This window comes from Pteropus vampyrus, unplaced genomic scaffold (assembly GCF_000151845.1).
Source record: "Pteropus vampyrus isolate Shadow unplaced genomic scaffold, Pvam_2.0 Scaffold167, whole genome shotgun sequence".
Taxonomy (NCBI): domain Eukaryota; kingdom Metazoa; phylum Chordata; class Mammalia; order Chiroptera; family Pteropodidae; genus Pteropus; species Pteropus vampyrus.
The window spans coordinates 4,710,809-4,725,397 of record NW_011888948.1 but is presented as its reverse complement, the minus strand read 5'-3'; the positions used below and the strand labels follow the sequence as shown (position 1 = coordinate 4,725,397).

The window sequence follows — 14,589 nt, the reverse complement described above, 5'->3', positions numbered from 1 at the left end:
TTGCAGATGGCTTTCCAGTTTTCCCAGAATCACTTATTGAAGAGGCTTTCTTTTTTCCACTGTATATTTTTGGTGTTTTTGTCAAAAATTATTTGTTTACTTCTGGACTCTCAATTCTGTTCCACTGGTCTGTGTGTCTATCTTTCTGCCAATACCATGCTGTTTTGATTACTATTGTTTTATAGTATAATTTGAACTTGGGCAGGGTGATGCCTCCAGCCTCATTCTTTTTTCTCAAGATGGCTTTGGCAATTTGGAGTCTTTTGTGCTTCCATACAAATCTGATAATTTTTTGTTCTATTTCTTTAAAAAATGTGATGAGATTTTGATGGAGATTGAATTAAATCTGTATAATGTTTTAGGTAATAAGATCATTTTAACTATGTTGATTCTTCCAATCCAAGGAAGTGGAATATCTTTCCATTTCTTTGTATCTTCTTCGGTTTCTTTTAATAGGTTCTGGTAGTTTTCAATATATAGGTTCTTCACATGTTTCGTTAGATTTATTCCTAGGTATTTTGTTGTTGTTGTTGTTGTTGCAATTGCAAAAGGAATTATTTTTTCCACTTCTTTTCCTGACATTTCATTATTAGAGTATAGGAACGCTATGGATTTTGAATGTAGATTTTGTATCCAGAGACTTTACTGTATTTTCTTGTTGTTTCTAGTAGTGTTCTTGTGCAGTCTTTAGGGTTTTCTGTATAGAGAATCATGTCATCTGCAAATAGTGACAGTTTGACTTCTTCATTTCCTATTTAGATTCATTTTATATCTTTCTCTTGTCTAATTGCACTCGCTAGGACTTCCAATGTTATATTGAATAATAGTGGCGATAGTGGACAGCCTTGCCTTGTTCCTGATCTTAGAGGAAAGGTTTTTAGTTTTTCACCATTAAGCATAATGTTGGCTGAGTACTTGTCATATGTGGCCTTTAATATGTTAAAGTATTTTCCTTCTATGCAGATTTTGTTAAGTGTTTTGATCATAAATGTGTGCTGTATCTTATTGAAGGCTTTTTCTGCATCTGTTGATATAATCATATGATTCTTAATTTTTAATTTGTTTATGTGGTATATCTATTTAATTGATTTGTGTATGTCAAACCATCCCTGTGCCTCTGAGATGAAGCTCACTTGATTGTGGTGTATAATCTTTTTAGTATGTTGGTGTATTCAGTTTGCTAGTATCTCATTTAGGACTTTTGCATTTGTATTCATGAGAGATATTGGTCTGTAGTTTTCTTTTCCTGGGTTATCTTTACCAGGTTTTGGTATCAGGGTAATATTGGCCTCATAAAATGAGTTGGGAAGTATTGCCTCCTCTTTAATTTTTTGGAAGAGTTTGAGGAGAATAGGTATTAAATCTTCCTTGAATGTTTGGTAGAATTCACTGGTGAAGCCATTTGGTCCTGGACTTTTACTTTTTGGTAGGTTTTTGATGATTGTTTCCATTTCCATACTGCTGATCAGTCTATTTAGATTTTCCAGATCTTCTTGATTGTCTAGGAAGGCTGTATTTTTCTAAGTACTGGTCCATTTCTTCTAGGTTATTAAATTTGGTATTAAATACTTCTTCATAGTATTCTTGTATGATCTTTTGTATTTCTGTGATTTCATTCATAATTTTCCCTCTTTTATCCCGGATTTTGTTTATTTGTGTCCTTTCTCTTTTTTCTTCAGTGAGTCTAGCCAGAGATTCATCAATTTTATTAATCTTCTCAAAGAACCAGCGCTTTGTTTCATTTATTTTTTCTATTTTTTTGTTTGTTTTCAATTTCATTTATTTCTGCTCTAATTTTGATTATTTCTTTCCTTCTGCTGACTTTAGGCTTCATTTGTTCTTTCTTTTCTAGTTTTTTAAGATGAAGCATTAGGTTGTTTATTAGGGCTCATTCTTGTTTTTGGAGGTAGCCCTGTAATGATATGAACTTCCTCTTCTGACCACTTTTGCCATGTGCCAAAAGTTTTGATATGTTGTACTATTATTATCATTCATTTCTATGTATCTCTTGATCTCTTTTTATTTCTTCTCTGACCTAGGTATTCTTCAGTAGCATATTGTTTAATCTCCATGTATTTGCGGTTCTTCCTGATTTCTTTCTGCAGATGATCTCTAATTTCAAAGCATTATGATCAGAGAATATGGTTGGTATGACTTCAACCTTCTTATATTTGTTGAGACTATTTCTGTGTCCCAGTATGTGGTTGATTCTTGGGAATGTTCCATGTGCACTAGAGAAGAATGTATAAACAGCTGTTTTGTGATGGAAGGCTCTGTAAATGTCAATTATATCCAGTTGGTCTAATGTATCATTTAAGGATGTTATTTCCTTATTGATTTTCTGTTTCGATGATCTGTCCATATCCGATAGTGGAGTATTTAGGTCTCCTACTATGATAGTGTTTTGGTCTGTTTCTCCCTTTAGTTCTATTAGTAATTGCTTTACATATTTTGGGGCTCCCTGATTGGGAGCATAGATATTAATAAGTGTTATGTCTTCGTGGTGCATGCTTCCCTTTATCATTATGAAGTGTCCCTCAGTACCTTTCTTTACCTTTTTTAGTTGGAAGTCTATTTCATCCGATATTAGTACCACTACTCCTGCTTTTCTCTGAATGCCATTTACTCGAAATATCATTTTTCACCCGTTCACTTTGAGTCTATATTTGTCTTTGGAGCTGAGATGGGTCTCCTGGCAGCATATGGCTGGGTTTTGTTTTTTGATCTAATTTGCAACTCTGTGTCTTTTTATTGGTGATGAGTTCAGTCCATTTACATTTAGGGTGATTATTGAAATACGAGGTCTTCTTATAGCCATTTTATCCTTTGCTTTCTGGTAGCTTGGTGTTTCCATTGCTTCCTTGTCCTTGTGCTTCTGTTTTCTTTGTTTTGGTTGGCTTTTGTGGGTTTTGCCTCTGATTCTTCTTGTTTTATGTTATATACTTCAGTTCTGACTCTATGGTGCATAGTTACCATTACAAATATGAAAAAGGTAGTTATATGTATACAGTGGTCTATTTTCTTCTGTGTGTACCTATCACCTTTCCCCTTTGTGAATTTGGATCTTTGAATTCTCCCCTTTTTAGTCATTGTTATCTCAGTTTGTTTCTATGTATGCTGAACCTTCATTACTACCTTGCTATAGCAATTTTCTTCTTATTGTTTAAGCTTACAATGCCCTGTTCTTAGTAAGGGTTGTACTCCTCTCCTTCTATTTGCCTGATAGTCACTTTACTCCTAATTATGTATTTTTGTATTATGTATTATTTTATTTTAGATGAACTGACCCCTTTCAGAATTTCTTGTAGTGCAGGCCTCGTAGTGGAGAATTCTCTCAATTTTTGTATGTCTGGAAAGGTCTTAATTTCTTCATATGTAAAGGAAAGCTTAGCTGGATACATTATTTGATTCCATTCCTTTCTGGCTTGTAAGGTTTGCGCTGAGAAGTCTGATGATAATCTAATGGGTTTCCCTTTATACGTTACAATTTTCTTCTCCCTGGCTGCCCTGAGAATTCTATCTTTGTTGTTGATTTTTGATTTTTGTGTCTTGGCAAAGGGCTTTTTGGGTTGAGATAATTGGGTGTTCTGTTGACTTCTTGAATTCCAAGTTCTAGCTCATTCCTTAGATTTGGGAAATCCTCATCAACTATTTGTCTGAAAATGCTTTCTATTCCCTGCTCCTTTTCCTCGCCTTTGGTAATGCCCATTTTTTTATGTTTCCTCTCCTGATGGTATCAGCTAATTCTTGAATTTCTCTTTCATTATTTTTCATTCTTCTGTTTCTCTCTTCTTCCTTATGATTTATTTCTAGATTTCTGTCTTTGATATCACTGATCCTTTCCTCCATTTGGTTGACTCTATTTCCCAAGCTTGCTATTTCATTTTTCAACTCTTGCAGTGGTGTTTTTTGTTTTTTATTTTTTATTTGTCTCCAGAGTTCTATTTGGTTCTTTTTGAAGGTTTTAATCTCCTTGCTCTGCTCATCTAGTTGTTTTTGCAATTTCTGAAATTGTTGATATGACTCATTTCAGAACTCAATGAGTTTTTTCAGAAGTACCATCATGAATTCTCTATTACTTAAGTCGTATATTTCTATGACTGTAAGCTCATTTTCTGGAGATTTTTCTCTTTGTTTCTGAGCTGCCTTCTCATCTTGGTTGTTCGTGGTGTTTAATGGACTATTTCTCTGCCTGGGCATTAATGGAAGTGTATTCTGCTTTCTTTTTTTTTTTTTTTCCAGAAAGAAGATTTATTTTCTAAAAGTCTCTGTTTAGAATACTGTTGCACGAAAGTATTTTTCCAGTAAGTGGCATCTTATCTCTTGGATCCCTGCTTTATATAAAGTCTTAATAATGCCTTTTTTTTCTTATAAATATTCAATCATGATCACTACCCTCAGTCTCAGTCCCTGTCAGTGTTAGCAACAGTTAAGATAGCATTTGCTCATAATCCCTTGGGGCTTCGTGGTGTTTGGTCTTGGAGGATATGAGGAGACGGGCCCTCTGGGTTGTGGGATGGGAGCTACAGCTCAGCCTCGTGTTTTGCAATGGCGGCTGTTAATCATCAGCTTTTGCTTCTCTGCCATCCCCACTTCTTTGCTTTCTGCCCTGATCCCTAGGCTCTGCTGCTGCGAGGAGCTCACAGTTCTCTCAGGCAGAGCTGTTCAGGGAACCCACTGCACCTTATCCTCTCCCCTTCTTCCTGCAGGGAGCTCCAATTGTAAGAGGCAGCTTCTTTTTTTCTCCCATTCTATCGCTCAACTCCTTCGTTTCTGACCTGTGGTAGCTCATATTCACAGATCCCTCACTCAGACATGCTTGCGTGCAGGTTGGATATTTTTTGTTGAGTTTTAGATGTTCAGCTTATTATTTCAAGGGGAGAGATCTGGGGACATCTCTCACTCTCCCATTCTTCTGACATCCAGAGCTTTAGTTATTCTGAAGAGGATAGTTACAGTGATTGAAGAGGAAATAAAGGAAAAATTTTGTGGTTTTCTCTGTATAATTGTATATTGTCTGGAAATTTTACAAGGATGGATTTTTATGTAATTAAAAAGTGACACTAGTGAATGATAAATAAAAAGGGCTAGAGATGGAGTGGTTATAACTGCTGGGAACGTAGGACGTAGAAGGATGAGTAAAATATATATGTTTTGATATACATACTGTGTTCAAGGGATATTCCAGGAAGAGGGAACCAAATGGGGAAATGAACCAAAGTTAGGTAAAAGAAGGGATGTATGCAAAGAGAAAGATGAATGTTCATCCAGTACAAAATATCTATGAAGAGTAGCAAAATATAAGTTTAAAAAGAAAGTTGGAGGTAGCTAATGGAGGTCATGGAATGCATGAGAGTTTCAACTTTAGGGCATGGAGTCACTGAGTGAAACATGAGCAGACCTAGCAGTAGTATCAAAGATGAGCTAGAGTAGGGGAAGGTTGGCTGAAGGTCAATTAAAACACTGTTGTCTATGACTAGTAAGGAGGGATTAAATCCAAGTAACAGGCATGGGACTAAACAGGTAGGAAATGACACAAGTCAAATTACTAAAGTGAACTCAACAGCTGCCTAGGTACATGGGGCAAGTAAGAGAGGGAGGGAGGAGTAAAAATGACCAAGGATTAAATCTCATTAAAGATGATTGTAGTGATATTAATAAAAATAGAAATAATGAGGTATTTGTCATTCAACCCCACCCTTTTCCTCTAATGTGTACCTTTAGCTTTGGTCATGAATTTTCAATTTATCTCCTAAGTATTACTTTTGCTAAGGTCTCTAGACTGCAGCTCAGCTCTGGACTCTCATAATGCCAGCACATGGAATGCTCAAAGCTCAGTTTCTGCTGCCCCTTCCTCCAGTGGCTTTGGTCCTATCAATTAGCAGCTGTATACTTCTTTTTTGTCCTTTATAGCTTCTTATCACCATCTGTCTCTCTCTCTTTCTCTACCTGCATTATATCGCCTCAATCTGAGAGAGAATCACTTTTGTCGAGAGTTGGGCCAGAAGAAGACTCATGTTGTATAGAATTTTATCTTAACTTTCTTGTGCATGAAAATTATAAAAATATTTAATTAGAGTTATAGACTACAGTTTAAAAATCATTACTCAAATCCACTAACCTATAAGCCTTGATAGTACTTAATACTTGGAATTCATCTTTACTAAAAGTAATTCACTATGTTTTTAACATCTTTATAGCCTTCCATAATTCACTATTGTGCAAAAATCTTTGAATTTTGATAAGATTATTATATTCATTATTTAAATTTAATTTCCGAATAACAGTGTATTTTTAAAATAGATATCATTTACATGGGGAGAGTAATAAAAATATTTTGTCAGAAGTAATTAGGAAACAATAACTCAGGCTACTAAACTTTTTCTGAAGATGGATTTCCCAAGAGTAATTGACCTGCTCAACCAAAGTTTTCTTTTCTTTCTAATATAATTTTAATTTTATTTTTAAATCAGCACAAATATTTAGTTTTAAAGATGAAATATTTACTACCTATAATGAAAATCAATTTATCCCTGCCCACAGCTCTCCCCTACTTATGCTTTACCCTTAGAGTCACCTCTTTTTATTGCCAAACTCTCTTTTGCAGTTGTCTTCCAAAAAACTGGTAACCTACATACAAAACAATTAAGTTGGGCTGTTACCTCACACCATATACAAAAATTAACTGAAACTAGATAAAGAAACTTAACTGTAAGAAATAAAACTATAAACCCTTAAAAGAAAATGTAGGCGAAAACTTTATGACAATGGCAATGAATTCTTGGATATGACACCAAAAACACATGACACAAAAGAAAAAAAATTGTACTTCATCAAAATTAAAATTTTTTGTACATTAAAGGACACTATCACTAAGGGAACTGACAAAATGGGAGAATATATTTGCAAATTAAATATCTGATTAGGAGTTAATATCCAAAATATATTAAGAACAACAACTTGTGAACAAAACATAAACAACTCAGTTTAAAAGTGGGCAAAGGACTCTTTTGTGTCCTGTACTTTTGGCGTCCTATCCAAGAATTCATTGCCATAGTCATGAAGTTTTCCTTATATTTTCTTTTAAGAGTTTATAGTTTTAGTTCTTACAGTTAGGTTTTTTTAAAATTCAGTTTGAGTTAATTTTTGTATATGGTATGAGATAACAGCCCAACTTTATTTTTTTGCATGTAGATAACCAGTTTTCCCAACACCATTTGTTGAAAAAACTGTTCTTTCCCCACTAAATTGTCTTGCACCCTTATTATAAATCATTTGACCATATATGTAAGGGTTTATTTTGGAGTTACCTTCATATTTTTAATTAGCAGCCTTGACAATTTTTATTTGGTTTTTAATTTGAATTTTTTGTCTCTAAACTTTCTACTAAGCAAGATAGGTATTTAGGACTCTTATCAACCTTTATGCATACATTTTTTCCTCCCTCCAAATCCCAACATAGTTATGAACACCCTGTTTAAAATTTTACCATTTGCAACAATATAGATGGAACTAGAGGGTATTATGCTAAGTGAAATAGACAGAGAAAAACAAATACCATATAATCTTATAAGTTAACCTAAAAATCAAAATGAACAAACAAAGCAAAAGCAAGCTCATAGATACAGAGAACAAACAGATGGTTGCCAGATGGGAGGGGATTGGGAAGCTGGTAAAAAAATGTGAAGGGATTAAGAAGTACAATTTGGCAGTTACAAAATAGTCAACATAGGGAATAATACCGTCATAATTATGTATGGTGTCATGTGGGTACTAGACTTATCAGGAGGATCACTTCATAAGTTATATAAATGTCTAATCACTCTGTTGTACACCTGAAATAAATATAATACTGAATGTCAACTTTAAATGAAAAATAAAAATATAACATGTAAATTAAAAATAAAAACAAAAAAATTTTGAACACCATGTGCCTCACATTACTGGTACTCCTTATTTCATCCTCCTTTCCATCTTTATTTTTCTCTGTAACACTTATTATCATTTCATTATGTATTTTATCTAATTATTTTGTTTCATATTTGGTTCTCTCTCATATGTAAGCTCCATGAAGACAAACATACTTGATGATTTTGTTTATTAATATTACCTCTAGCACCTAGGATAGTTTCTGGAACATAATACAGTAGTCTCCATTTATCCATGGTTTCATTTTCCTTGATTTCAGTTACCTGTGGTCAGTTATTGTCCAAAAATATAAAATGGAAAATTACAGAATTAATTCATAAGTTTTAAATTGTGTGCCATTCTCAGTAGCATGATGAAATCTCATGCCATTCGGATCCTGACTCACCCAGAACATAAATCACTCCTTTGTCCATCATATCCACACTGTATACACTACTGCCCATTTGTTTCTTAGTAGCTTTCTGTGTTATCGGATTGACTATCTCAGTCTCAGTGCTTGTGTTCCAGTAACCTTTTATTTAATAATGTCCCCAAAGCAAAGGAGTAGTGATGTTAGCAATTCTGTTATGTCAAAGAGAAACCATAAAGTATTTCCTTTAAGGAAAAGGTAAAAATTCTTTACTTAATAAGGAAAACAAAAATTGTGTGCTGAGGTTGCTAAGGTCTATGGTAAGAACAAACCTTCTATCCATGAAATTGTAGAGAAGGAAAAAGAAATTCTTGCTAGTTTTGTTGTCACACCTCAAACTGCAAAAGCTATGGCCATGATAAGTGCTTAGTTAAGATAGAAAAGGTATTAAATTTATGGGTGGAAGATGAGCGGAAAACATGTTCTAACTGACAACAGAATGTTGCACCAGAAAGCACTGAGCCTAAATGAAGACTTCAGCAAGGGATCCCTAAAACTAATGACACCAAGCTATTTAGTACAACAAGGAACAGTTACACAGACTCAGGAATAGATTTGGCATTGGATCATTTCACATCATCACAAGAACAGTGAGTATATTACGATATATTTTGAGAGAGAAACCACATTCACAAAAGTTTTGTTACAGTATATTTTTACAATTGCTCTATTTATTATTATTGTTGCTGCTCTCTTACTGAGCCTAATTGATAGTTTAAAGTGCTTCATAAGTATGTATGTATAAGAAAAAACAGCATATTTTAGGTTTGGTACTAATAACTATTTTTTCTCATCAGTCTGTTTGACAAGTTTAAACTGATGAGTTAATTTCCAGAGACCCAGTTTACAAACTGGATTTTCTTCCTCCTTTGCAATTCCCAGCCAGAGGAAGCTTATTTCAAAAGCCTCAATTAGAGGAAGGTTGTTTCAAAAGCCTCAGTTTGGTTTTGGATCCTCTTCCTCTTCCTCCTCCTCCTCCTCTTCCATTCCCCCTCTCCTCTCCCCCTCCTTACAAAATTGTATGTATTTAAAGTGTACAAAATAATTATGTGATATACATTGTGAAATGATTGCAAAGATCAAGTTAATTAACACATTCATCACCTTACACAATTACCTCTTTTTTATGTGGTAAGAATACTTACAATTTACTCTCAGCAAATTTCAAGTATACGATACCTTACTATTAACTATAGTCCCCATGCTATACATTATATCCTTAGAATGTATTCATTTTATAACTAAAATTTTGTAATAGCTCCTCATTTTCATCTCCCTGAACCCCTGGCAACCACCATTCTACTCTCTGTTTCTATGAGATCACCTTTAAAAGCCTCGATTTGACTAACAGATTGAGTATGTCATGTATCATAACTAGACAATTTCCTTTAAGGAGTGTTCATTTAATAATTTAGCATATATTGCTTTTCTATTGTGATATATATATATAAAAGCAGGCTAATTATATAATGAATCTAGTTAAAATAACACCTTTATCAAATTCTTATCATTTCATTATATTTGCTTTAGATTTTTTTAAGTAAAATATTATGGGTGTATTTAAAGTCACCTTTGGTCTTTCCCTAATCTAATTTGCTTCTGTTCCAGAGGTAACCACTCTTCTTTACTGGATAGTTATGATTCCCCTACATGTTTTACTTTTATAACATCTGTATATTTACATAAACAAGATTGTAGTATAAGAAAAAAATATTTGGTATTTGTCCTCAGTTTCTAAAGGCACAGAACTAATATCCGTGGAATTTCCTGAGTTATGGGAGTATCTTTTATTGCTTGTCATAAACTCCTTCGAACAGTACCTGAATTTATGTAAATAAGGTGACTCTTAAGGAGGGTCCCTAGATAACTTCAGAATGGAAATTGATTGTCAGAAAGATCAAGCTTTTATTAGAAGATTGGAACTTTCAACTCCATGCTTCTCCACCTCGGGCATGGGAGGAGAGAGGTGCTTGAGATTGAGTTCATTTACTTGCCAATCATTTAATCAATCATGCCTACATAATGAAGCTTCCATAAAAACCTCTAAACAAAGAGGTTTGAAAAGCTTCTAAGTTAGCAAACATGTGGTGCCCAGACTTCACACATGCCAACACCGACTCTGCAGCAACAGAGGCTCCTGCACTCAGGATTTTTTCAGATCTCAATTCATCTGGCTGTTCTTTTGTATCCTTTATAATAAGCAATAGTAAGTACAGCATTATCCTGATTTCTGAGCAGTTCTGGCAAATTATCAAACCTGGGGGGGGTTATCAGGGGAACTCCTAATTTGTAGCCAAGTAGAAGAGAAGTGTGGGTAACCTGGGGACCTCATACTTGCAACTACATCTGAAGTGAGGGGACTCCTGTGGGACTGAGCTCTTAAATCTGCAGAGTCTGGCACTAACTTCAGGTAATTAGTGTCAGAATTGAATTGAATTGAATTTTAGGACACCCAGTTGATGTTTACAGAAAATTGAAAAATTGGTTGTTGTCAGAAAAAACCTCTAACAGATATGTAGTATTAGTTTCCATGTTTTAAACTTTATGTAACTATCACAAAATGTTATTCTTCAACTTTTTATGCTCAACTTTTTAAAAAATTTATTCATATCGATTTATATAGCTCTAGTTCATTAACTTCTACATAGTTTTCCTCAGAATGAATATTTACAATCTATTTATATTTTTTCTTGCTGGTAGACACTTGGATTAGTTCCAATTTTACTATTACCAAGAAGTCAGCGATAATGACTTTAAAGCATATCTCCTTATGCAAATATGCAATTGTCTCTAGCTCACAGATATGTGTATCTTTAACCTAAGTAGAAATCGCCAAATTGCTCTCCAAAGTGATTATACCAATTTATATTCCAACAAGAAAGTGTGAGAGTCCCTGATGGTTCTCATCCTCACCAAACTTTGTACCATTTCATTTTTACATTTTGCCCATCCGATGATTGTGAAATGATATTTCTTTGCTATTTTGTATTCTCTGATTACATTCTTCTGATTGAGAAGCTTTACTTTTCAGTGTTCTATGGACATTCAGATTTCTTCTTCTGTAAATAGTCTGTTCATATGCCAATGTCAGTGTACTAATGGGTTGACATCTTTCTTTTAAAACTGATTTGTTAGCTTTCAATATGTATGAACACTAATCTTACACTAGTTTATGTTAATCTCTTTATTTTTAAAATGATACACTTATTTTGAGTTATAAAAATAATACATATTGATTATAGAAAATTGAGATAATGCAGAAAAACATCATAAAAAAATTTAAAATTCTCTAATTACGCTGTCCAAGGATAATTACTGTTTTCTAATTGGGATTGATCTTTAGAGTGTTTTTGTACTATGAATCTATACTTTTTTGTTTTAGAAAACTAGTTTTATACTCACGTATCTACTTTATTTTTAGCATTTAATTGTTCACTTGCATATATCTTAGTCCTTCAATTAGATGGTAAGATCAATGATGATAAAAGCCATGTTTTATACTACTTTGATTCCTTCGTAGCATCAACAAAATGTATTTCTTTTATTATAAGTTTACTAAATGTTGATTTAATGTTTCCTCCATTGCAGCACAACCAGATGTGAATGGTGTCATGGTCCCAGATTTGATGGTTATCGTGTCATCCAATCCTGCAATATTTTTGGAGCAACACACCTTCCTGTTATGTTTCATGTCTGTTCTTCTTCCTGCTATAGAAAAGTAAAAGAAAAATAGTTTAATTTTAGATAGTATTCCTGGTAAGAGAGTAGTTTTAAATTCTGATTTGATGAATCATACAATGATTTTTGAATCCCACTTTAAAAGCCATTAGTGTTTATGTATATAGTAATTCATTTCTTTGAGAGAATAGGTACTGTATAGAAGAGAAGTGTCTTCTCTTGTGAATCTTCTTTGTAAGCCTAGCTCTCTATGAAAGTTTATGATTATGAGGGAATGTTGCAGAATAATTACTTTTAAAAAATTAGTGAAGGTTTTTGGATTTCAATGAAAATCTAGAAAATTTCTTTCAGAGCATGTTTACTATAAAAAAGTGTTATAATTCTTTGCAAAAGGAATTTATTGCACAACTGGCCTTTTCATGCATCCATTCTAAGTGATAAGATAATATTTCAAAGTCATCAGTGGAGTTTTGCCTCATATGGCCTCAAAGTCATGTATCCAAATTCCCAACGTTTGTGCATTTCTGTGGAAATCCATCCAGTGCCAACTATCTCAATTGTGGGTTGCTTTTGGGAATAAAATTCCAGTCTTATATTTACTTGTTTGCATCCATTACTTAAGCTCTTAGAAAACTAGTATAATCTCTCCCTTCTACTGACGTTCATCTCATAAAGCCTGACTCCATAGGCTAGTGCCAGTATTCAACAGGCCTTTGGTAATAGCCTGGCAAGAAAATACAGTAAGACTTACACAATTACATTGCAGAGCCATATATGCACACAGTAGAACTTAAGGCTTTAAGAATTAGTATTTGGTAAGAGAAAGGTAAAAGAGTATTTTGATATAACAATTTTAGAATGACATATCACTTATGTGTTATTAAATCTAAAATGTTACTGCTAATTAAACTTGATGAAATAAAACCGTTACCATTGGAGTTATCTGAAATCTGGCATCACCTCAGTGGCATGGAGGGGGCCCTCAGTTATTTCCAGCCAAACTCAGTAAAGAATTATAGGTCAGAGAGATTTAGGAAAAGTAAGATTTATTGAAAGTATATTTTTAGAAGGAGATGGGCCATGCCAAGGAAGGCTGCAGCCCCGTGGAATTTTGGAAATGAAAAGACAAAAGTCTGAGTGTGTTCCAAGTGAAGGGTGTGTTTCAGTGAAGAAGGCTATAACCACACAGAATTGGAGAGGTCTGTATTATATTAGGGCCATGATGTGAGGTTACAAAGGCATTCCTAGATGATTGGCACATGAGGCCATTTTGATTGACATTTGGCTGTTATATAACTCTCTGCCTACTGTGCATGCAGTTACCCAGAATTTAGTCTGTTATAATTAGATTCACGAACTTCCAGACATAGGCATAATATTATAATGATGATATAAATACACCGAGGTGAAAAGAAGGTCAGAGTAATCCTTACTGAACAAGCATTTTTGGCCAGATTAAACCTGCTATGTTTATGGCTTTTTTTGCTCTTTTCTTCCCCCGTCAGGATGCAAGGGTGATTTACAACTATAAAATGAGTGTTTCATGGAAATCTTTGGAGATCGCTGGGCCTTTATTACTTTGTTCCCCTGTCACTCATGTCTGCTTAACTACCTAACAAAATGACATAAATTTATACATCTATCTTATCATCAGAAAATGTCAGAAAATACACATTATGTCAGGTTTGTGCATATCAAGTAGTAATATGACTTAAATCAAAGATAAAATATACTAGGTAAAATGATTTTTCTGATTATTGATTTTAAGAAATTGAGATGCTTGTATTCTTCTCTTTGAGACTCAGTTTGGTTTGAAGCAGAAGTAAGAAACCTTGCCTGGGAAGTATGTGCTATATTTCCCAGGAAAAGAATAAAATTATTTATATAGAAGTAACTACCATATCACATATGCAATCTAGAAGAGATATTTATAGCATAATAACAGATTAATTCATTATTTTTAAAAAATGTAATATACCCATAATTGTAAAACAAGATTAAAAAATAAGGTTAAATCCTAGTAGCATATAGGGTATTAACACTCATGCTCAGAAAATGGAAACCTAAAAGAAAAAATTAACAGATTCACTATGTAAAATTAAAAAAAAAATTATACAGCCAAAACTACAATAAATAAAGTCAAAAGATAAGCAACACACTGGGGAAAATATCTGTAATATATTTGTTTGAGAAAGAACTAGGCTATTAACCAAAGAATGTTGGTTATAAAAGACAAATACCACTTGAGCCAGTTGAAGCAACAAAAGGAAATATATTAGTATTAGTTTGTGCCTGTGTCTTTGGGTACAGCTAACTTGGAAACTTAAACTGTGTTGTTAAGGAAACATCCATTTTCCTATCTATCACTATTTATTGATCTATCTCTTAGCAACACTTTTTTTTTTTTTTAAATTTACCTCATTTCTAGGTTTCAAAGATGGCCACTGTTGATTCCAAGTTTATGTACTGGGAAGTCAGGACCCTCAAAGAAAAGTGCACTATATATTCCAAATAGTAACTGTAAAACCTATTAGAGATGATTTTCATTGGTTCAACTTGGCTCAGCATATCCA

The 14,589-nt window shown here is 33.6% G+C and overlaps 1 protein-coding gene across 1 annotated transcript in view; it reads left to right on the top strand.

Annotated features, from left to right (window-relative positions):
- The window catches only part of LRRC63 (leucine rich repeat containing 63), a 78,088-nt gene extending 66,017 nt beyond the window's left edge, over positions 1–12,071 (top strand). Inside the window, exon 10 of the mRNA XM_023536723.1 lies at positions 11,927–12,071. Within this exon, the coding sequence (XP_023392491.1) occupies positions 11,927–12,071 (145 nt within the window). The remainder of the gene's footprint in view (positions 1–11,926) is intronic.
- The last annotated feature ends 2,518 nt before the right edge of the window (positions 12,072–14,589 follow it).